This window comes from Zonotrichia albicollis, chromosome 12, assembly GCF_047830755.1.
Source record: "Zonotrichia albicollis isolate bZonAlb1 chromosome 12, bZonAlb1.hap1, whole genome shotgun sequence".
Classification (NCBI taxonomy): domain Eukaryota; kingdom Metazoa; phylum Chordata; class Aves; order Passeriformes; family Passerellidae; genus Zonotrichia; species Zonotrichia albicollis.
In genome coordinates this window covers 10,788,124-10,810,077 of record NC_133830.1, presented here as the reverse complement: position 1 = coordinate 10,810,077, position 21,954 = coordinate 10,788,124, and the positions used below count along the sequence as shown (strand labels likewise).

General features: G+C 41.0%; 1 protein-coding gene across 2 annotated transcripts in view; it reads left to right on the top strand.

The window, feature by feature from the left end:
• Positions 1-21,954, top strand: part of CHCHD6 (coiled-coil-helix-coiled-coil-helix domain containing 6) — a 108,611-nt gene that overhangs the window by 60,236 nt on the left and 26,421 nt on the right. For both annotated transcript variants that reach the window (XM_074549787.1, XM_074549786.1), the window contains one exon: positions 11,742-11,877. In XM_074549787.1, coding sequence (XP_074405888.1) covers positions 11,742-11,877 — 136 coding nt within the window. The remainder of the gene's footprint in view (positions 1-11,741; positions 11,878-21,954) is intronic.

Sequence of the window (21,954 nt, the reverse complement as noted above, 5' to 3'; positions counted from 1 at the left end):
GTTATTACAGTCCCTGAATCTGTTAAGGGGAAGGAAAAAAACATCAGTAAAGAGGTTATGGCTTAGTGCAGCACTCTAGATTTATCCTCAATATGCTGGTTTGGGGTTTGGTTTTGTTGGTTTTTCTGAGGTTTTTTTTTTTTGTGATTTATTTTCTTTTGTGAAGGTTGTCTTATCACTTCTTAAAAAATTATTTATTTTTTGTAGTTGTTACTTTTAGATGCAAGAATTGGCCTGGGTGGGGGTGTGCTTCTAACAGGTAAAGCTGCAGGAGTTGGGTGAGGGGATTAGGAAGCTGTTAAAAGATAAAATTGTTCTGAAGCTGAGTTTCCCTCTGAAATCTCCCTACAGCTTTCAGAACTGTTTCTGAAGCTGCTTACTGATGACTCTGTTGCTTTGCATGTTGTGCTGAGAGGACTGCATATGCTTTGTGCTGTGATGAAGGAATGCATAAAGAATCTCAGTTAATCTTATTCTGGTGGAGATCAACTGTGAATCCAAGGCAGCTTTCCAATGGAGAAACTGCCAAAGAGATTTACTCCATGTAGGACCTACTATATGAGAGTTTCATTTAATGGTCCTAAGATCTTTAAACTTAATGGACATGAGTATTTAAAGTGATTACATTAGAGAAACCAGCAAGCAGTAAGTATCCTCCTGGCTGAATGTGGAGTAAAAACCCACACTGACTCAGTGAGGGTGGGGGAAGAAGGGTCATAGATGGATTGTCTGCTGGCAACAGGGAATGTATGGCTTGCTTTCAGTACTCATGGAGATAAAGGTTTTATTGAATTACACAAGATTTTATGAGGCTGATGGCCCCTCAGTTAGAATGGCAAGATTAACTGGAACCTAGAGAAACTACCTTTTTTTGTTTCTTTATGTAGATATGGAAAGTTTATAAAATAGTTATGTGGGTTTATATTGAGTTTGTTAATCTTGAAGTCTACTATGAGGCTTTGGGTATTTCAACAGAGGATTGTGCCCAGGAGACAAGGTCTGAAACAGTTATTATATGGACAGTTGTGAAGCCAAAGGAGAAGGGTAAAGACATCATAGTTTTCAAACAAAATTGCTCTGAGATTTCTCCTATCATTACATTAGATAAATGATTAATTTAGTGTTGAAATTAAGAACCTCTCCAACAGGGATTTAAGAGTTTTCAGGAGTAAGAGATTGATTATTGCTGAAAGCTTATCCATAGCCTTACCTCAGCATAGTCCTTTTGTGCCCTGCAATGATGATACCTTCAAAATTATTTGACTTCGTCCCAGTCCTGTTCTTCCCTTGGTGCTTGGTTTGTGCTAGCTATTCCTTCTTCTGTCTACACTGAGTCTGTTTCATAATCTTCAAATAAAGAGATGGGTTATTAGTCAAAGCTTTTCTGTTTCTCACTTTTATGAAGTTGCTCTTAGTAGGAAATTAAAATATTCTCTAAGAGATTATAATGCATGAGTTTCCTCAAATTTATTTCAGAAGAGGGCAAAAGTATATGGGTGAATTTTGACTTTGTGTCATTTTACCTAGTGTGCATTTTACTGGAAGAAAAAGTTTCTGGTCACTTTCAGTTCTGCTTCACACAGCTTTTCACTCATTACCTTAGGATGTAAACATTTTCCTTATGAATTCTGGGAGGCCTATTGCTAACGAACTGCTTGTACCAGCGCATTGATTTCCTAGCAACATATATTCCCCTACAGCTTTAGGAATATGGTATGTGGAAACAGAAGTTGAATATGTGCAGTGGATTTGCATAAATTTTCCAATTGTGCCAGATTATTCTTTTCTTGAACCAAATTTTAAATCTTGAAAATTTATTAGATTGTGTGCTTTATCCAAGCTGTTGAATGTTCTTTCTCTGAAGTTCAGTTCTTAAGGATTACTAAGATGCTGCTTCTAAATAAGATTTTTGTTTTGCCCAGTTAGTAAAATGAGTAACATTCAATCTAATGTTCACAGTATTGTGTTTCCTCTCATGCGTGATGAGGGATGAGTCCAGTGAACTGAGGTTGCAGTTCTGTTATCTCTGAAAAACTGGTGTCTCTTCAAAACTGCAGGAGCATTTCTTCACTGCTACATTGGTGGAACTTGGGCATTTATAAAACAAGATCTGAATAGCAAGGACTCAAATAGCAAAGGAAGAGGTGCCAAAAACTCCATGTAGTCTGTTAGGGATGTTTCTGTTGCTATCGATTTTTACAAGAAAAGCACTTGTTTTCTGTAGTAATGTTGCCTTTATAAAGCCCTTAGATCAGGATTTGTTGCCAGGCCAAATCCAGATTGTTTTCAAAAGCATGGATATTTGTGCAGCTGTTAAAACAAACCTCAGTCATACTTTGTGCATCAGAGGACATGAAATATTTCAGTTCACAGCTCTTTATTGTGGAGAATACAGTGAAAATAAGAGCAGATCTCTGCCCTCACATTGGGAATTGCATATTCCAATATGTACCATGGTGAAAGCAAGATTTCTCCAGGTTTCATAGTATCTTTTTATGTATTTACAAATTATGCCAGATCCACACCAAAATCCAGAACTTTTTGTGCCTTTGGCCTTCCCCTCCCCTTGGCTTGAGTTGGGAAAGGTGTAATGAATAGTAATTAATGACCCAGCTTAGCCTATTCCTGCTGTGTTTTTCTGCCTGTCTTCAGTGTGTGTGTGGTGTAGTGTGCTGGTGGTAATGGTGTGGGGCTGATCTGTAAAGGACTGAGGTTAAAGTTGTCTGGGGAAGCTTTCCATAAAGAGTGGTGAATTAAAGATGTCAGAAGCAATAATGCCTGAGAAACCACTTGTTACCAGTGAATTAATGACTTGTTTGCTAATTAGCAGCCTGAGGCAAAGTTGAGGTAACACTCTAACAATCTGGTCATTAATTCAGTTGCAACTGATTTCAAGGGCAATGTTGCTATTTTGAACAGTAATTGTATTCCTGACTCTGGATTATACACTCTGTGTCCTTGCTGTTGAGTCACTCTCCTCCTGAAATCTTGTAGGGATGGTAGAAGACACCAAAGGCAAGTCCCAGCCAGGGAAATTTCAGGAAATAATTTGTTATATAGGTCAGAGCTTTTATATTTTTGTCTTCTGAAGAAATAAGGACTGTGGCAGGACTGCTGTGGACACCTTGCATCTTGGTGATGCATCTACACAGAGGAAGTTGGTGATGTTTAATGCTGAACTGATTAAAGTCCATTTCTCCCTTATAGAAGAAAAAAACCACCTGTGCCATCAAATTGGGCTTCAATAACTTTAATTTATTATTTATTTATGTGATTTTTGCATTCTTCTTGTTAGTCCTGGCAGTTGCATGTCTGGGACATATACTTACCATACCAACTGCAATTCAAACTAATTTGACCCAAAAAGCTGGCATTTGGAAGGCAGGAACACTTGTTCAGGGATGGATGAATATTGTTTCCCTGGAGAGAGCTGGTCAGTGTTGTGCTGACTGTGAGGGCCACCAGCAGCACACTGGAGCAGCTCCAGGAGGCACCTGAGATGCTTCGTGTGCTGTTCTCCAGACTTAGAACCATGTTATATAAATTGTTTTCTATAAAGTTTTTTTCTATTTTCTGAGGACTTCTTGAGTTAAAATATTCACTTAGAAACAAACAAGGAAAAAAACCCCAACCTCCTCCCAAAAACAGACTTGTAAGACTTTTTGTATGTGCTTGCTTTGAAAGCACCATTATTGATGTTCTCTGAGGGATGAGTAGCTGCTTAATGGGGATCTTTGCTGAGTCAGTGTTCAGAATTGCACAGCTTGGTAAAAGGGGGCACTGTGGTTTTGAAGTTTAGAGAATGTGGGCAGAAGCAAGGGAATTTTTTTAATAAGGTGAATGTTTAGCTTCAGATCCCACCTGAACTTTAACAATGGCAGCTTCAATCTCCTCTCTAAATTTATTTTGGTATCTTTAGCAGGATGTGCCACTCTGTCAGTGCACAATATACTAATGGACTCATATTTTTGTCCATCCCTTTGTGTAGCATGAAGTAAACTGTAGGATCCTTGTGCAGTACCCAGTGGCATTTTGGAAAAGTGATTGCTGTTCAAATGGGTAGTCAGGGTTTTTTTCTAAAAAAAGAACATTTCGTTTGCAGTGTGACATTATTATAAGATCATCTCACATAGGAGACATTTACTGAACCTGCTGCCCCTCATGTCTTGTGATTATATGAAATCAGCATATCACTTCTTCAGTTACCTTCTTTAGAAGACTTTTGAGGAAGGTATTTAATAGACCAACAGTTTCCCAGCTAATTCCCAGACATTATAGCACTGTCACAACCCATATATTCTTAAGGCTCGTGCTGCATATCTTCTACAGACTGCATTCCTTCCCTTCCTGACCTGAGATCTTAAACAGTTTTTAGATGATGTTTTTTATCTGAAGAAAGAAAATCCCTATTCGGGTCACTTGTTGGGCTGTGTGTTTTCAGATTCAGTTATTGCTTGCTATATTGCTTTTCTGCCTTGTGGGAGCTGAGCCAGCTTCCTTTCTGATTCAGAGAACTCCTTCCAGCAACAAGATTCTGACTCATTCCTGCTTGGCTTCCAGAGACTGTTTTGCTGCTAACTTTAGGCTCTTCATCTTTGCTAGTCAACTTTTAGTAGCTTGGCATCTTTGGGAAAAAATGGTGCATGGCTTTGTGGGCAGGAGATCCAGTTCTGTTAACTTCTGTATCTCTTGGCAAGCAAAGGAAGAGGCAGTAGTTTTCCTTTCATCTTCCAAACTGGCAGTTTCTCATAGCTCAGTATTCTACCATCATGATCAGTAAAGAATTTGCATCCAAATGTACATTGGAATTATCCACTTGTGGGGAAAAGTCTCTCATTATTCTAAACCACTTGCCATCTGCCATGCAAAATGCTAATAGGGGTGATTAGTTATTGCATTTGCAGGTTCAGTAGGATGAGGATAATATTTTTTTATATGTTTTAGTTCCGTTTTTTGCTTATTGCTACCCTTCTGCTCCCCCAGAGACCTACAACCCACTACCACAGCCCCAGTGCCTGCAGCTTATGGCATCTAAGGAAGCCAGTTAAATTTGGTTGAAACTGCAATGGGCAGAACACAATGAAATATAAGTGAAAGTCTTTCAGGATGACCCATTGATCAAATGGGAAATGACCACTTGTGTGTGGGGATAAACCATGTAGGAGGACAGGGGAGTTTGTGACACACTGAACCAAGTCAGATGGAGAGCTGGAACCAGCATTGCATGGGTCACACAATTTCTCTGCATCAATTTCATGATGGAAATGAAGAAGTTGTTGTATGATTTCCAGAATTAGAGGTTGTTACAGAAAACTGCTAGATTTTAGTCACTTTCAACATCAGTATGTATGTTCTAGAGTTTGGGTTTTTTGTTTTGTTTTATTTTTGGTGAATGAAATGTGATTGAGGCAGGCTGTTTCTACTGAATGCAGTACAGTGACACAGCAGGTGGCTGACACTTGAGACTTGGACTTCTGTGGTAACTTTTGTTCTCAGTTATAGAATCTAATTACTTACACAGAAGAAGATTTCAGAACAGCTTCTGCCTGTCTGTGATTGGAAGGAAAGGAGGTGTCTGTCCTGGGAAGAACAAGGGTGCAGTGAGTGCATGAACTCCAGTGGGGAATTGGGTGGCAGTTTCAAACAAGCTGTCAAAACAGGAATTGAGATTGGGAAGTACTTGAGTGACAAATTTTGTAGGATCACAGAGTCACCCAGAAACTCACAGTACTTTAAAATATTCATTCATTTGGCACTTCATGAACAATGTATGGAAAAACAGAGTGGGGTGACCTGTTATTAAAATGCAGCTGTCAAGAGGAGAAAGAGAGAGGGGAAATAACCACAGGTGTGCAGGAGTGTGCTGCTGACAGTGTGACAAGGCATGTGAGAAGGATTTAGACAGGAATACAGCAGCTTCGGCTGAAATTTGGGGGTAGCACCCCTGTTCTTCTTGAAAATTGTCATGAGGCTTCACCTTTTCTTTTAGTCTGTCCCCTCTTGCTCTAAACTGTGTGTTACTTCTGCAAGCTTTCTATTCTACCTGAATCAGTGGCAAAGCCTGATGAGCAGTCTTGTGAGTATTTGAGGCTAATCAGAAATACTTCTTTCCTGATCATATGAGTTTAGCCTCATGAGACATGCAGTTTGTTTACACTGTACTAGGTTATGTAGCTTAAACATTACTGATTTTTTAGTAGACATTTGGATAATCTATTAAGCTTCTTCCATCTCTTATTTCCCTTGCCACACAGCTGTAACACAGCTCTTACCTCTTCCATTCAAACCACGTTATCAAGCTGATGGGCAAGTTCAGGGAGTCCCATAGCTTGTAGTGAGGGCACAGTGCTTTGTGATAGTGCAGCATCCTGTGCTGAAAGTTAGCATGCCTGGCTGTTTGTTCTGTGCTGATGAGTTTGTTATATGTGAATGAAATGCTTCAATTGTGTTTAATTTTCTGCTGTAAATGTCAAGGATGCAATAATGAGAGGGAATGAAACCTTGCTATGTGCTGTGTACTGCATCTGTCTGGAGTCATTTTTTCTGACATGTTAGAGAAGCCATCAGAGCCAACTGCTACCCAAGGGAGGAAGCAGTTTTACAGGTCAGTTAACCACCTATTGGGTTTTATATATGTGCAGTGCAGCCTGGCAGCACACCACATTTATGTCACCAAAGCATCATGAGCTTGGTCTGAAATGTGTGTAATGGACCCTGGATATATAAACATACTAAGCAGCAATACAATGTGTCTGATGCTTTCCCAACATGCAGAAACTGCTGCTGTGTGCCCTAGGATTTACTGGCAGTGCTGCCCATGCATCTCATTGCTGGTGTCTGGGGCTGTCTCTGCTCCAGTGACTGTGGTGACTAATGTGGTTTGCTCAAGTTGGTTCAGACAATGATCTTAGTCAAATGATGCAGCAGAAAGCAGCTAATCCAGTCACTGGATTTTGTGGCCCACATGAAATTCCAGATTACTGGCCCTTTTAGGTTGCTGCTTGCAGCTGTGTGCTGGAGCCAGCTACTTTTAAGTTGGCTTGTGAGAGACCTTGTGTGTCTTTGTTTATCAGTATCTGACCAGAGGTATCAAAGTGTCTGAGTTTAGAAACCATCAGCTACTGTCTTGAGTTTTTTGTTCAGCTTGAATGGTTTCCCAGAGTAAAATGTAAAAATAAGATCTTGCTCTTAAATCCATCTGGAATTGCTGTTCTTCCCAGTAAAGCCAAGTGATGGTGTGTTACTCATTGTGGAGTTACTGATTTTGCACTAGGCTGAAGAGCTGCCAATTCCTAAAGCACTGAAGTTGCATCTCTGCTTGGGTAGTCTGATCTTGAGCTGGGTGGAAGGACCAGCAAATACATAGAACTTTTCCAGCTTTCCCTTGCTTTCCAATACTATATATATAGTATAGAGTCTATAATTCTTTCAAAAAGGGAACCTGTCAGCAGCACGTGATAGTAGCCACAGTGCTGTGTTTGAAACCTTCTGTCTCTGGGTCTGTATCCTGATGATATGGCCTTAATTGCTTTTTGCAGTGAGTTTGGGTGTTTGTCTTTGGAAACTGTTGCTTCTTGATTAATTGATGGACATTGAGACTGGCACTTCTCCTTCTAGTGCTGTGCTTATGATAGAAATGCTCAAAATACCTTACTTTAACCTCCCAGACACTTTGTACTTCTTCATGGGGTTTATATCCATGTAGAAATGAATTTGCCAAGACAAATGAATGCAGTTATTGACTGAAGCAGCTGTTACCTGCTGCTATTGAACAGTTAGGAGAGGGTTAAGAAGAAAACCTCTTCTGAGCCACTAGATTGGCCCTGACTAAGATGAATGTCTAATTCACTCCCAGCGTCCTTACTGCTGCCAGTAATAAAAAGCTTGCTTCACATATTCACCCCACTGCAGACGTTTCTCTTAAATTAAATATCAAGAGGACATATAATAGCACGATTCCACACCAAGCCAATATTATCAGATTGATGTCAGCAGTGATAATAGAAGAAGGATAAGTTGATGAGATTTCATTTATTAAATAAAGTAAGGGGAATTCGCAGTGATAGAAAGGATTTGGTAACTCTCGGTGTCAAAATGCAGCACGATCGTGCTCATTCTGCCTTACCTCAAGGGATAGTAGAGAGAAGGATGCCCTTTGTTTCATTTTAAGAAAACCTCTCCCTTCTTTGCTAGACAAAGACCTGATTTAAATCTCTCCATGGGAGGGGGAGAGGAAGTTCTGAAATCACAGATTTCATGTGTATGTGGCCTTCCTGCCCATTGCACACTGACCAGGCAAAGGTTTCTTTCCTTTCTGTGATAGGGGAGGCACTGTTAATGAATTTTATTTCTAAATCCATCTTTTACTTTTTGCAACCTGTCATCCTTTCTCCTTTCCTCCTCCTTTAAACAGATGAGAGTGTGTTTTATTGATTTAATCTTTCCTGTTCTGTATGTCCTGCATGCATTTATTTCCAAAGTATTGTAAAAGCTTGTCTTCCAGACTTCCATCTACAGATATTGTGCTGTCACTTCTCTGCCCAGCCTTTCCCTCCTGCCTTTTTCCTTACTGCTGTAAATGAGCCTCTTACACCTGTTCTGATAATAGTTGGAGCAGTTGCAGCATATTTTATTTTAGACAGAGGCCAACTGTCTACCTCATTTGGTGGTGACATATGCTTAAAAGTTTGACCCACTTCAGGAGAAAGGCCAAAGCATACAAGGCTTCTCATAGTTGTATATACAAACCTCATCCCTTTTCCACTATTTTCCTTTTCTCTTATATGAGAAATAATGATAAAAACCCTCAGTGGCACGTCAGGAGCAGTGTGATCAGGTGGCCAGAAGATGAATTTTCCTAGTTGGTGCCAACAGCCTTGAGCTAGGCTGAGGGTGAAGGGAGATAGTTGATAAAAGTCCACCTCCTTTGGAACTAACCCACAATGTCATTGCATTCTACAGATGTGTCTGTAGTTGGATGCTGCTGCTTTAATTCCTTTTTGTCTCAGATATGCATGAGGAAAGTCAGACACCTGTAAGGTGCAGCTGTTTGTGCGCAGGGCTGCAGTTCCCCCAGTGTGCAAATGCTGCAACCTGAAGCTGAGTGTTAATATGTGTTAATGTGAGCAGGAGAGTGGCACCCCCTTGATTCAGACTGGGCAGGCATTGTGGCTGCTGTGCAGGGAGGAAAGATCTCAGGCAGCTGTTCACCAGACCACTTCAGGTACCTCTTTCCCGTCCAGATGGGTACCAGAACTAATCTGCTGGATGTGGATAACTTGTGTACTCCCACATTCCACAGTAACTTGTATTGATAATTACCTAAACCAACTTTGCAATTTGTTGATTAGTGTCTCTAAATCTGTTTTGAGAAGCTGGTGCCATTGATGCATAACCACAGCTTGAGGTTTTGTTTTGAAGAAATAAAGGAGAATAATCTTGTTATTTTGGGTACACGGTACCAAATAAATCCTCCCTGTGTTGTGGGAGGTGGTGTGCCGGAATGCTGGTTTAAATACTTGCTGGGCAGTGCATACTGGTCTGTGCTGATTGATCCCCTGTCTCTGGTAGGCTTTAGGCAACAATACTCTTTTTTTGTGGCTTCTTGCTCACCACTGTGTGGCTTTTAAATATCCCTGTGGGCTGAGCACCAAGGGTCTGTTAAGGAAGAGGGCCACAGACTTTGCAGCACTGTCTGAGCCCACAGGGGGGTCCTAACTTCATAATTATTCCAGACAGTGAAGACTGATACCATAGGAAGGACAGTGATCTAAAGCAAAACAATTCCTGTAGCTCTCCCTGCTGACAATGAAGACCTCTAAATATTTCTATGATGTTTGTACCATGCTCAGTTCAGATGAATACAAACTGGTTTGTGGTGTGCTGTACCTTTTAGCTCTTCCAGGTTTCTGTACTAAAATTACAAAATGCCCTTCAGTTTAACATCGCTGAGTTTAAAAAAAAACCTAATTTTAAAAGTCTTAACTTTTTCAATGAATTGAGGGATTTGGTGGTATTTCCTGACCTGGTATTGTTTGGTATCATTTCCACAGTCTCACTGATTTGATTAGAGTGATATTAAAGTTAGTGACAAAGCAAAATGCCAACATTATGAGTTTCTGAAGCTCTCTCTGGGTTCTTTTCTATCCCAAAATTTGAAGATTTTTTTTCTAGAATATGGATTTTCGAGGCTTTAAAGGTGATTTGCTATATAACATAGAAATTAAAAATGAACACTAACCCTTAGGGACTGTGCATGGAATAAGTTTCTTCTAAAAGCTGTGAGATTAGTGAAGAGGTAGAAAAAGAAGTCTGTATAGTATCCTTGCTAGTTTCTGATCCAGATCTCAGTGTTGTAGTGTGGCTGTCATTCTGATAAATTCCTACTCTCTCCATGTATGTTGGCAGTATGACTGAGGACTGAAGAAGTATCAATTAGAGTACAGCTCAACCAGATTATTGCGAGAGTGTCCAGGTTGCTGATATGGAAAAATAAAATTGTTCTTCTTTTGGTGCTTCTGCTTCTTTCCTGTGCACCTTACACAGATGTGCATGATTTGGAAACTCATATTTGAGCTCTCCAGAAGCATTTAGATTTTGGTTTAAGATTACACATTTCTTAGAAGTCGGTTCCACCTGAGAGACTGTGACATGCCCAGGGACAGGTCATGTTTTCCCTCTCTCTGCCTTGCTGGGAAGCTTTTGTGCTGAATGAGTGGCTGTTGTTCCTGTGGAAATGAATACATCATAGCAAGGCATTAATATCTGCCTGTAGCATCAAGTGCTTGGGAAGGAAGAGGTGTGTTTGATATTTGGGCACAGATCTCTAAGCATATTGGAGCAGGAAATGCAAGGAATTAAATGGATTTATGGTTTAGGAGACGACATCTGAGGATTGCTACACCTAAGCATATGTTCTCTTACTCTCTGGTAAAACATACCATGGCCATGGTGCTGTGAGTGCCTGCAATTTGTGTCTGCCTGTGCAGCTGCTGTCACTGTCATTACTGTGTTTGTGCCATTGTTGCTGGGATTGTTTTACAACGACCTTCCCCTTTATTGGTACTGTTGCTGATGATGTGCCATATGTACACATGCACATTAGAGTAAAAGAACATCATCCTTAATTGTTCCTGGGTAGCTGTCAATGCCATTTACTGAGTATGAATACTAATTTCTGCAGAACTACAAAGAAGCAGATATCTGGTCTTGCTATTATTCTGGGTTTTTTTCCAGTCACTAGGAGAATTGCAGTGCTTCCAACCATGCTGGATTTCTTGTAGTGTTTAAATAGATGAGAATTCAATAGATTGAGGTGGCTCATTCAACAAGTCTGTTCAGTTCCTTGTCAGGCTGTTACAGATCTAGTGCAGGCCCAGCCAGGATTTCTTAAGTTCTGCCAAAGATTTCCAGTGTGAGTTGAGAAAATCATTGAAACTCTTGGACTTCGGGATTTTTTTCCCCCTGAATACAGAGGACAGATGATGTTTTATATAAGGGTGAAACAGCTTCTACACCAGCTAAGAAAGATCATGTTCCTTCTTTTGCTAAGTACCCTGGATTTTTCAATTGAAACACCCTGTTGGTCATTTGACCCACTTCGGTGATTGGTGCTCCCACCAGTTTCTCTATTAGGACTACATGACTCCAGCATAAAATTAGTATGTGTGTTGCTGGCAAAGTGGTAGTAAGTGGTTGAAAACTCCTCTTCACACATCATTCTGTGCTTGTTTTCCCTGCAGGAGGAGGAATGCTGATCCTATCTGTGCAAACCTGCAGTCTGAAATTCTGAAGTGCTACCAGGAAAACAAAAGTGAAGTGCTCAAATGCTCGGAGCTGGCGAAGGAATATCAGCGCTGTGTTAGTGCAGCTCAGAAGGTAACAAAAGCTTCTCTGTTGTACTGGCTGGCTTTGCTGTCTTGTTTTGCATGGTGCTTTCCTCTGAGAAGTGTTTTTGAGAGCTGTGGTATCTGTTAGTCAAACTGCAATCTTCACAGGAGACAAATCTTGCTTGGGATCAGTTTTCCCACATTCATTCCACATTTCCCAGTCACACAGTGTGTCCCAACTTCATTCCTGTCAGCAAGTCCTGTTGTACCAAGCTGCCACCAAAACAGTAGAACCAGTGCTCCCAGGTTTCAAAGCCAGTCAATGATTTTCCCTCGTTTTACCTTCTTGGATGTTGTATACTGCAAATACTAAGTAAATCCACTTTGACAATGTCTGCAACATTTTCAGCAGGCTCTTATAGAAAGGAGGATAAAACCAGGATAAACATCTCCTGTTACAGGACTTTGCAGTTGGAGGTCTTGCTTCTTTTCATTGCTGCATGGGGAAAAGTTCTGTACTGTGGGCAAAGCTGCTGTCTGTTAAGAAAATTCCATACTCCTAAAAACTCTTCATCTTGTGTGGGAAGCCAGGAAGCCTTATGGCTCTTCCTTCGGAGATGCAGAGTCCCAGTAGGTTCTGTTGATGCCTTAGGACAGTGGCTGCTCAGTACCTTGGAAGAATTTCTGGCTATTGAAACAAATGAAGGGGAAGAGAAAATGAAGTATTTGGACATTACAACTAGGGTATGGTCCTGGGCCATGAGAGAATTCAGTGGGTCAGGTGTCCCTCAAGGGCAGACTTTTCTGATTTGTTTTTTGGGGATTTTTCGACATTAGAAAATTCTCTAAAAGGTGCTGAGCATATAGTAAAGTGGATGTGGGGAAAAGGATGGTAATAGAAATTTGAGACTTTTCTCATGGGATTACTAAAGCAAAAGGTGGGGGAGAGGTGGGTATTTCGTGGAAGCAGTCTTTCTCTGCATTAGCATTGTGAGGGAAGCTGTATGCCTGATTTAAGTATAACATGAAACAAGCTGCCAGCCGGCTCCCAGAAGAAGCCCGACAGAAGGAGATGGGAAAATTGTCAGGATATATTAGACCAAATGTTGTTGCTAGTCCTAGTGGAATTTTTTTCCTTCCTGTTTACAAAGAAGGTCTTTGTATGTCTGCAAATCAGCAAGGTTAAAGCTGCCAGGGAAAGGGCTTTTCTCTGATATCTCTAAAGTCCCCAGCTCCCAAAACATGTGGTTTCTTTTTCTTCCTCAGCTTTAAAGTAAAGTGGTGCCTGTGCTGCTGCTGCACAATCCGTGCCCCTGGTTGCTGCGTGCAGAGCACTGCTGCATCTATTGCCAGCCTCTGTTATCCTCCTTGCCTCCCCTAAATCAGGCTTGTAGCTTTTTCAGTGGAGTATATCTTTAGCAAATGCATTTACCAATACATCTTTATTGCATGCAGTGCAGGCAGAATGTGATTACCAAAGAAGACAGATTGCATTAAACTTCAGCATATTTGCAAGCTGCGGCTCCAACCTGCCTGAGAAAGGGGCTGGGATGCTGCCAGCCCTGAGCCCCTGCCCAACATTATTAAAGAGTAAATTGGAAGCTAAATGACTGGTAACAGCAGAGGGCAGTGAAAGATCCTAATAACTTGGATCTTTTTTGGATTTGGTGGAGGTTTTGGTAGGTTTGCTTTATAAACCAAAAGCTGGGGTTGTCTGGTTGTCTTCGTTCCCAGAGTCTTCAATGAACTTCAGATTTTTTTTCCCACTATTATTAGAAACTACCAGGAAGGAGAAGTGCATGCAACATTAATTTGTTGTGGATGATGACAATGTGGCAGAAAATCTTGCTATGTCTTAAGAAGGGGCTTGAGAGACCAAGGAATAGGTAACTAACACCTTGCAGCTCGATATAGGCACTAGAGGGTTCTGCAAGTACAAATTCAAATGCAACTTTTGTAGGCAATATGTCTTCTGTAGTTTCCTTTTGTCCCAGGACAGTTCAATTCCCTGACAGTTTGCCTCACTGCTCTTACTGACTCTTCTGACTCCTGAGATTCATGTAGCAATCACAAGCTGTTGTTTTATCATGTAGGATTAAAACTCCCTCCTCCCTTCCCCTTTTTAATCTGTTATTTTTCTTTAAGTTTAAATTAGCATCTTATACCAAATGGCTTTGTCTCACGCATTCCTCTTTCAGGAAATTCAGGTTGGAGGAATGTGGGAAAGAAAGACCAGAATCACTTAATTTCTTCCGTATTTTTACCTTTTTTTTTAAAAACACAATTTGTTTTCCAGTGCAGGAGGAAATGTAATCAAAGTTGGATGTGTGACTTCATCTCACTTGCATGGTGGTGATTTGTTCATTTGCTTTTTACTAAGGATTTTATAAGGCTTGCTGAATATTCTTTAATGAAGCATCTGCTTCTCTGCAAGTTCCTTTTGATGGCTGGTAAAAATGTCTGCAGGGCATGGTACACATTAGACTCAGAGAAAGCCAGCTCTGGATTTCTAGACTGAAAATTACAGCTTACAGTGGATGAGAAGAGTTCTTTGCCTCTTCCCCTTTACTGTGTTTGTTTGAGACCGTTCCTTTGGACACCCATTTTCCCTTTGCCTGTTGTGCACATTTCTTCAGGAGCTGAGATACACCCTCAGTTATTTCTGCCCCATGAACAAATATGTTAGGTAATCATTCAATGAGTTTTAAAATGGATTTTCTATTGGTTTTCTGTACAGCTCCTCTTCCTAGAAGAGGTTACTTTATTGTGGTGCATGGTAGAGATATAGCTATTGTTATCTGTTTTGTATATTTTCTGGCTATTGGGCCATCTCTTGTAGTCAACAGAGAGAAATAGGCATGTGTAGGGTGTGATGCATCTGATTCTAAAAAGTCATCAGGAACAGGCAGGCTGAATTGCCAGCCAGAGATGAGTATTTCCCTCTGCCTCTTGGGAGGTGCATCCAGAGCATAGACTACAAAGCTGGTGCCTGTTCTGGGATGCTCATGGTTATGGGAGCAGGATCCTGCTCTGGTTGTCTGCCTTTGTAGCCAGTATACTTTCAACTTGCCCTGCCTGACCTGCTCGTGAGCTTTTCCATTGATACCACCCTGAATGTTGAGTTTTGGGCGCGTCACCGTTGACTCAGTGCAGCATCGCTGCGCCGAGCGTTGACTCATCAGCCTCTTTAGGCTCTGCGTTCCTTCCTGCATCCCATGCTTTGCTTATGTGGAACTTCTCTGACTTCAGAGGATGTTACTGTGACAGCTCCTGTTTAATTTAGGAGTGTTTTATCTTTTCTGGTGGTCTGTTTCCATGGCTGTGCAGAACTTGAGCTACAGCATAAAAATTGCTGGCTTTAAATCTAATAAAAGCTGGGATAATGGGACAGCTGTAGGAAGGGCAGTTCCCATTGTGTCTTTCAAAATTGCCTGTAGTTTATTGACTGCAAGTTTCACCAAGAACTACTGCTGTTGTTAGATAATGAGAATTGAAAATTGCTGCTGCTGTTTCCCCAAGGTTTTATCTCGTGCCACTGAGAGGGGGGTGTGGAAGGAAAAAGAGTGGGCAGTGGAAATCTGCATAATTTCTTAGATTGGGTCCAGGTGGAAGCAGAAAACAAATAATTTTGTTTTAAAAAGTCTGAGTCCTATTAGTGAATTGCTTCCCTCCCCTGTACAAATATGCACTTTCATGCAAGCTTTTCAGAGGGTTTGTGACCCATTCTGCTGCCCTTGCATTCTGTTCACACCAATAAGCAAATGTGAATTGAAGGCGAATTTTAGTTGGTTACTTTGTTAAGTAATTGGTGGTTGTACCAGGGAATCTCCAGCCAGCTGCCACTTGGAAAATGAGGCCTCCAGTGACCAAATATTAATGTGAGTTGAGATTTCTAACAGAACCTGCTTCCTGCAGCTGTGTGCAGAAAAATGTCTGTTAGTGAACAGCATGTATTCCTTATTTTCAGGGGTTTCCTTTCTGTCTCTAGGTGCTTGTCTTCCACAGAAGGACCAAGGTGAAATTTTTGTGCACTAGCTCCTGGCCAAACCAAGCTATCAGGAGCCATGTACTCAGACACGTGTTTCCCCTTGTCAATAGGAGCTGTATACATTGAGCTAGGAGCCATTCATAATCCTGCACTGTTCCTCCCTGTGCTGTGTCCAGCTTCTCACAAATCTGCTATTCATAACAGACAAAGGTAAACCTACTTCTGTCAAGGCTTTAGGGCTTGTCTATGGAAGGAAATTACAATGCAATAAACTGGTGAGTTTCTCTGTATATGAACATTCAGGGTTTGTAATGAAAGTGCAGGCAAAATGCACACACATTTACTGTGAGTCACTATGCTGTCTGCAAACAAGCCCTTGCTAAATACTGATTGACTGAATTCCAGTGAAGGGAGACTTTTAACATAACCTTGAGTTGTCTGTATTCTGCTTTGCCCTTGACTATAATAAAAAGGAATATGGCCAATTTATTGTGTTTACGTTTCCAAGTGATCCCTGTGAAAGCCCAGTTCCCTTCTGGCACTCAAAGCATTACACTTCTGCTGGAAGTTTGTCTCTAATCTGTGGGCAGGGACTTATACCTGCAGCATCCTCTCAGCAATCTTTCTGCAGTTCCCATCCTGTTGGAGCAGTTTTGCTCAAGCACTCTTGATCCTGCTGAAGCATGGCCTGCTGGGAGCTTTAATTTCTGCAACTTGGATCTAAAGAGAAACAGAGTTGGATGCCATGGGCTGCACTGCAGGTATCTGAGCATTCTGGAACATCAGGCTTTTGCTAAAGTGTTGTTTCCATTCTGGTGGATTTCAGGGTACTTTATAGACAGATTGTGTACTTATCAGGATAGAGAGGAGCAGATAGTGTGTGTGGCTGGAGAAAGAAAGTTTGGACCAGGTATAGCAAGGTCTGTATCTGTACTGTAGAAATGCCAGGATTTCTCCTCCCCCTGAGATTCTGCAGAGGTAGATCTTGGCTGTTGAAGCCTCATTGAGATGATCTATCACATGGTATGCTGCTTGAAATACAGTATATGTAACTTGAAAGGCTTTAGGGTTGTTTGAGCTTTCTGGAATTCAGGTTTGTAGTTTCAGTTGAATCTGTGTGTTTCCTGTCTGGAGGATGCTGTGCCCAGCCATCCTCAGCCAGGTACACAGCTGTCCTGCCTCCCTTTTGTCAGTCAGTCCTTGCTCAAAGCAAACATATCTGTAAAGGGTTTGTCTTGCCTTCTCTAGAAAGGATTTTCTCTCTTCTTTTTAATCTTTCTTTCTTTCAACCTGTATTTGTGCAAATGCTGTGGTGATAACACTATCAGAGGAGTTTATGACTCAATAAATGGCCCCCACAAGGGAGTTGGGGGAGAGCTGCAAGCTGCAGGCAGCTGCTGTTTGTTTAGTCATGAACACAGAGGAGCAGTGGATTAACTGTACCCAGGCATACCCTGACCTGGTATTTGCAAAGGTGAAGAGGATCCATATTTTGCTTCTAATTATGAAGTTATTGTTTTGATTTTCAAGGCAGCAGTTGTAGGTTCTGGCGAGTCTTGGGTCTGTACATAATGCTTCTTATCCTCAAGAATTCACTATGGATAAACTAAAAATATAGAGCTGCCTGAAAGGACATAAACCACCATCTTGATATATGAGGCATGTTCCAGAGTAAATCCTGGCCTGCTTAAAATGGAAATGTCTGCTGCCTGTACCTGGTATTTATGAAACTGGAGGCATCATAAGTTCTTTATTTACTCTGTATCTCAGCACTTCATGAAGCTCTGATGTTCCCCACAGCCTGGTGTGTTGTGAGCACTTATTAACCACATGAACAAATTCTTCTCTCTGTCTGCTCTTTTTAGTCCCTATAAAGCCCAGACCTCCTCAGGTTTATAATTTTTGAAGAAAATGAGCAGAAGTAAATTTAAAATTCACTTGGCTGTGCTTCAGGGCTCCTCTTTCAGTGATACTTAGTCCTTATGCTATATCATCTTCACATATGAGGTTCTTGTATCCATTACCTGATCTGGAGGACTTCTGACTGCATTTCTCTTCTCATAAAAAGTCTGTTTTCTAACAGTTCATCACCCAGTCCCTGTGCATATTTTTTATTGTTGTTTGTTTGGAGGTTTTGACATTGTTACAGTGAGGCATAATTGCTTTTGAGTCTAATTTTTTGCTTGATGGTTCTGATTTCAGATATATTTACAGGTAAAGTTAATCTAAATATGTATGTTTTACAGATGATTTTGAAAGCGACTTCTGTAAAAGAGGGAAAGAAGTCAGTATGACTTCGACAATTTCTGAAGTTGAATTATTTGGCATTTTGTTACTTCTAAAATGTGGTCTTGCTACAGTTCTTGTTTTAAAACCTGGTTAGCCTTAAAGTATTTAAAAATAGTCTAAAATTTTTTTACAAAAAAATACTATAAGAGTTAGCTGATCAGGAATGAGGCATCTTCACTGACCTGATGCTCTAATGAGGTCTTTGAGTGGGTGTATCTGAAAAGTCTCATTAGACTTTGGTATCAAAATTTCAGACTTTGTATTCTCTCTTTCTTTTCAAAAATTATTTCTCTTTAGGCTTAAATTAGTGGACTATATGGATCAAATGGGTTTTTTTTGGTTCTGTGTTCTCTGTATGGTGTGTTAGGCAGCATTTTCCTGAGAGCTGTAGCCTGTATTCAGTCAGGCTTATCTAGTATGGAAAATAGTTGCTTGGGGGTGAGAGCCTGTTGTGATACATCTGGCTGTTTTAATGCCAGATTCTTTCTCAAAAGATTTGTAGCACTGTTGGCAAGTGGGAAGTGGAAATTCTTACTCAGATTAATTCCAGGAGACTGATGACCAAGCAGTCTTGGACAGAGAGAAGTTTATTTCCAATTTTTAAACTATGTGTTTTGCTGCTGAAGTTAGATTGAAACAGATCCACAGAAATTGCTGTTGATAGCAGAGGCTGGTTAGAAGCACAAGGTCAGTGGTCAAGTGCTTTCAGACTCCCAGGAAGTTCCAAAGTAGCCCTGACTTCCATAAGTTCCATACTAATTTTAGATCCATTCTCTGACAACTTGGCTATAACTTGGGAAATTTTATCAGTGACACCAAAGCCTTCATGACAAACTGGGGAAACCAAAGATTTGTTGTGCTCTTTGTTGGTCATAGCCTACACAGGATGGTTTCCTGCTGTGTGCAGTTTGCAGTTTCCATCCATCAGGTATTTTTGTCACAGGTTTTGGGGCTGTATTCTTTGAGGACTAGGAGGATTTAAAGCCTTCATCACTCAGCTGAATGTGTCTGTGTGGGCAATGTGCAGGGGTTATTGTGGTGGCAGTGGTCCCATTCAGCTGGAGGAGTTGCTCCCAGGCAGGCAAGACTGCTGTGAGTAGCCCTTCTCTAGAAGTTAGAGAATGACAGATGAGCCCTGCTGTTAGTGGGAAGCCAATCCTTGTCCCTTCAGAGCTGTACCATACTGCAGGAGGAGATTTGCAGAAGTTGCCCTGATGCTGCTTGCTAATGTTTGTCCTCTCCTCCTCATCCAAAGCTGTTAGAGCATTCATCTGTTACAAAATCCAAACTTGGAGGGAAAGTTTCTTTCTGCATCGTGCCTGCAGTAATTGTTTGTGATTTTTACCCCTCTGTGACACTGTCTGCCCAACAGGCCTCCTTGTCTGGAGATATTTCCTGACAAACTTGTGATGCTTACAAAACAATTTAAAGCTTTCAGTCGTAGCTAAACCTTTGCAAGCCAATTGAAAAAACCTTTCTGGACACCAGAGCTTTAAATACAGGACCAGGACATGTTGAAGATCGTGTGCTACAGTGATCTGAATACAGTTGTTAGAGTTAGCTGTGCTGCTGATACTTCCATCTCTGGCAAGAAACATTCTTCTGGTTATGACATCGTTTTTGGTTAGAGGCCTTTACTGGTGGCCTCTAGGAATTGGTGAAAGGCTCTTAAAGGCCTCTGCAGTCACAGAAAGTGTCCAGAAATATAACACTTGGAATAATTAAATTGTTACCTTTGTAACACAAGGGAAGCAAGAAGAGAAGCCTTGAGTTAGGATGGTGCTGCAATGTCTGGTGTACCTTGTTTCTGAAGCTGGAGAAGTGCTGCTCTGCTGTGTTGAGCCTGAGTGTGCATGCAGAAATGCAGACAGAATTATTTTGACAATGTGTTCGCTCCTTGTCCCTGCTGAATGCCTGTTTGTCCTGTATAAATGGATTTCAGGATCAGCCAATCTCCAGCTCTGAATTAGTTTAATAAGGCATGGTGCATAGGGTTTAAAGGTCATTTTGCAAGCAGCTGGCTTCCTGCATATATTAGGGGGAATGGTTTTTTAAATAATGGTATTGGAAAGCTGTTGATTTAACTTTTAAAATACCTGTATGCTATAAAATTCCAGCTCTTCTGCCTCTGTCCTTCAAGCTCTGCTTGCCCTCTGCCTGCTCATCTTTCTGTCATTTCTGATTACCTCTGCCCATCTGCCTCTGCATTCTCTCCCCTTAGGTTTATCAGTCCGTGTTTGCTGCCCACAAGGACTTGGCTTGTATTGCTGAGGAGCTCGTCTCTTGGGTTACTTCTCTGGGCTGGGAACAGAAAGCTCAGGGTTCCTTGGTTCAGGCTGTTAATAAAGCAATATTGCACTGTTCTTTTATGGGGGGACTGGGAGCTCTCAACAATCACTGCATTTTTGTGTCCCAGCAGGTTCCTAGTTCCCTCCTCAGGATGAATTTAACATTGGTGAAAGAAGATTATAATTTACTCTTTTTTCTTAAGCTCCTGATCTGCTTGAATTGTGCACATTGATTATTCCAGTTTCCTCTCTGTGGAGTGTGTATTTCAACCTCAACCTGATCCAAGTGTTTCATATGAAAATGGAGGATGTTTTTATTCATTTGCTTGTTTCCTGGATTCCTCTTTGAGTTTGCTGATGAGTATGGTTTGAAATGTTCTAATGACTTGTCAAGTGTGGACACTGTCTTAAAAGCTGAAGGGAGCACCCACATGTCTGGGTCATGCAGGCCTTTGGCAGGTGGCAGTGTCCTCCTGGTGTGAGATGGCACCTTCCCATTGCAGTTACTTGTAGAAAATCCTGCATCTTCAAATCATCTTTCTGCTTGTTTGAAGTTTTGTTCACAATATATATTCTCAAGAAATCAGATAACTGGACAAGAAGCAAGCTTAAAATTTATGGAGATGACAGCAGCGGCAATCTTTTTTCTTCTTGCAGTCAGACCAAACTGCTGGGAAACTCTTACATTTGTCTTATTTTCTGAAGGATGTTTCCTCCTCATGACTTGCAGTTGTTCTGAGTTTCTTCTGTTTTTAGTACCATGCAGTGCTCTGACACAGCTATTTAAGCAGTTTTTGTCTAGGACACACCTTTCTTTTGATATTGTTTTAAAAGCACCTCCTTTCTGTTACTGAAGTTTTTTTCTCTGTAGCACTCTCCTGACTGTTGTGGAAATAGGAGAGTGATGCAGGACTGAACTGAGTTGTGTGTTCTCTCTGGCTGCCTATAAGGGCTCAGACAAGCAGTGCTCAGGTATTTAATGAGTCCCTGCTTAGCTACTTTTTAAAAAATCCTCTTTAAGTAAGAGTAAAACTCTAACTAAGTTAGGTTTTTTGCTGATAGAGCTGTAAACCTTGCAATTTAGAGTAGTATATTGGCATAAGATTAAAAAAAATCCCCAAGTTTCTAAATATCAAAGAATTGAGGTTTTTATCTTCTGTGTGAGGCAGTAGGGCAAGTTGTACACTGTGTTTCAGTTACCTACTTGATAGCTTTCAAAAATAAGTTATTTGACAAAATAGGAGGGTTTCTGGTTATAGATATAATATAGAGACTTGTTGATCTCTCCAAAGGATTTGAAAAGGAGACTGAATTACTATTTTTTTGTTTGTCCCATCTCAATGCCATCTTAATTCCATGTTTGAGAGCTTCTGCTGATTCCTTTTCATGGGTGGAGGAAGGGAGGAAGTGTATCGTTCTTTAGAGGCACTGCCTGCAGCTAAACAAGGTGTGCTGGGAAGTCACATGGGCACTTCTAATGATCCTCTGGGCTCTGTGGCACTGTCTCTCCATGGATTCAGGTGTGTACCAGATGGTGACTTTGAACACAAGAGTTTCCACC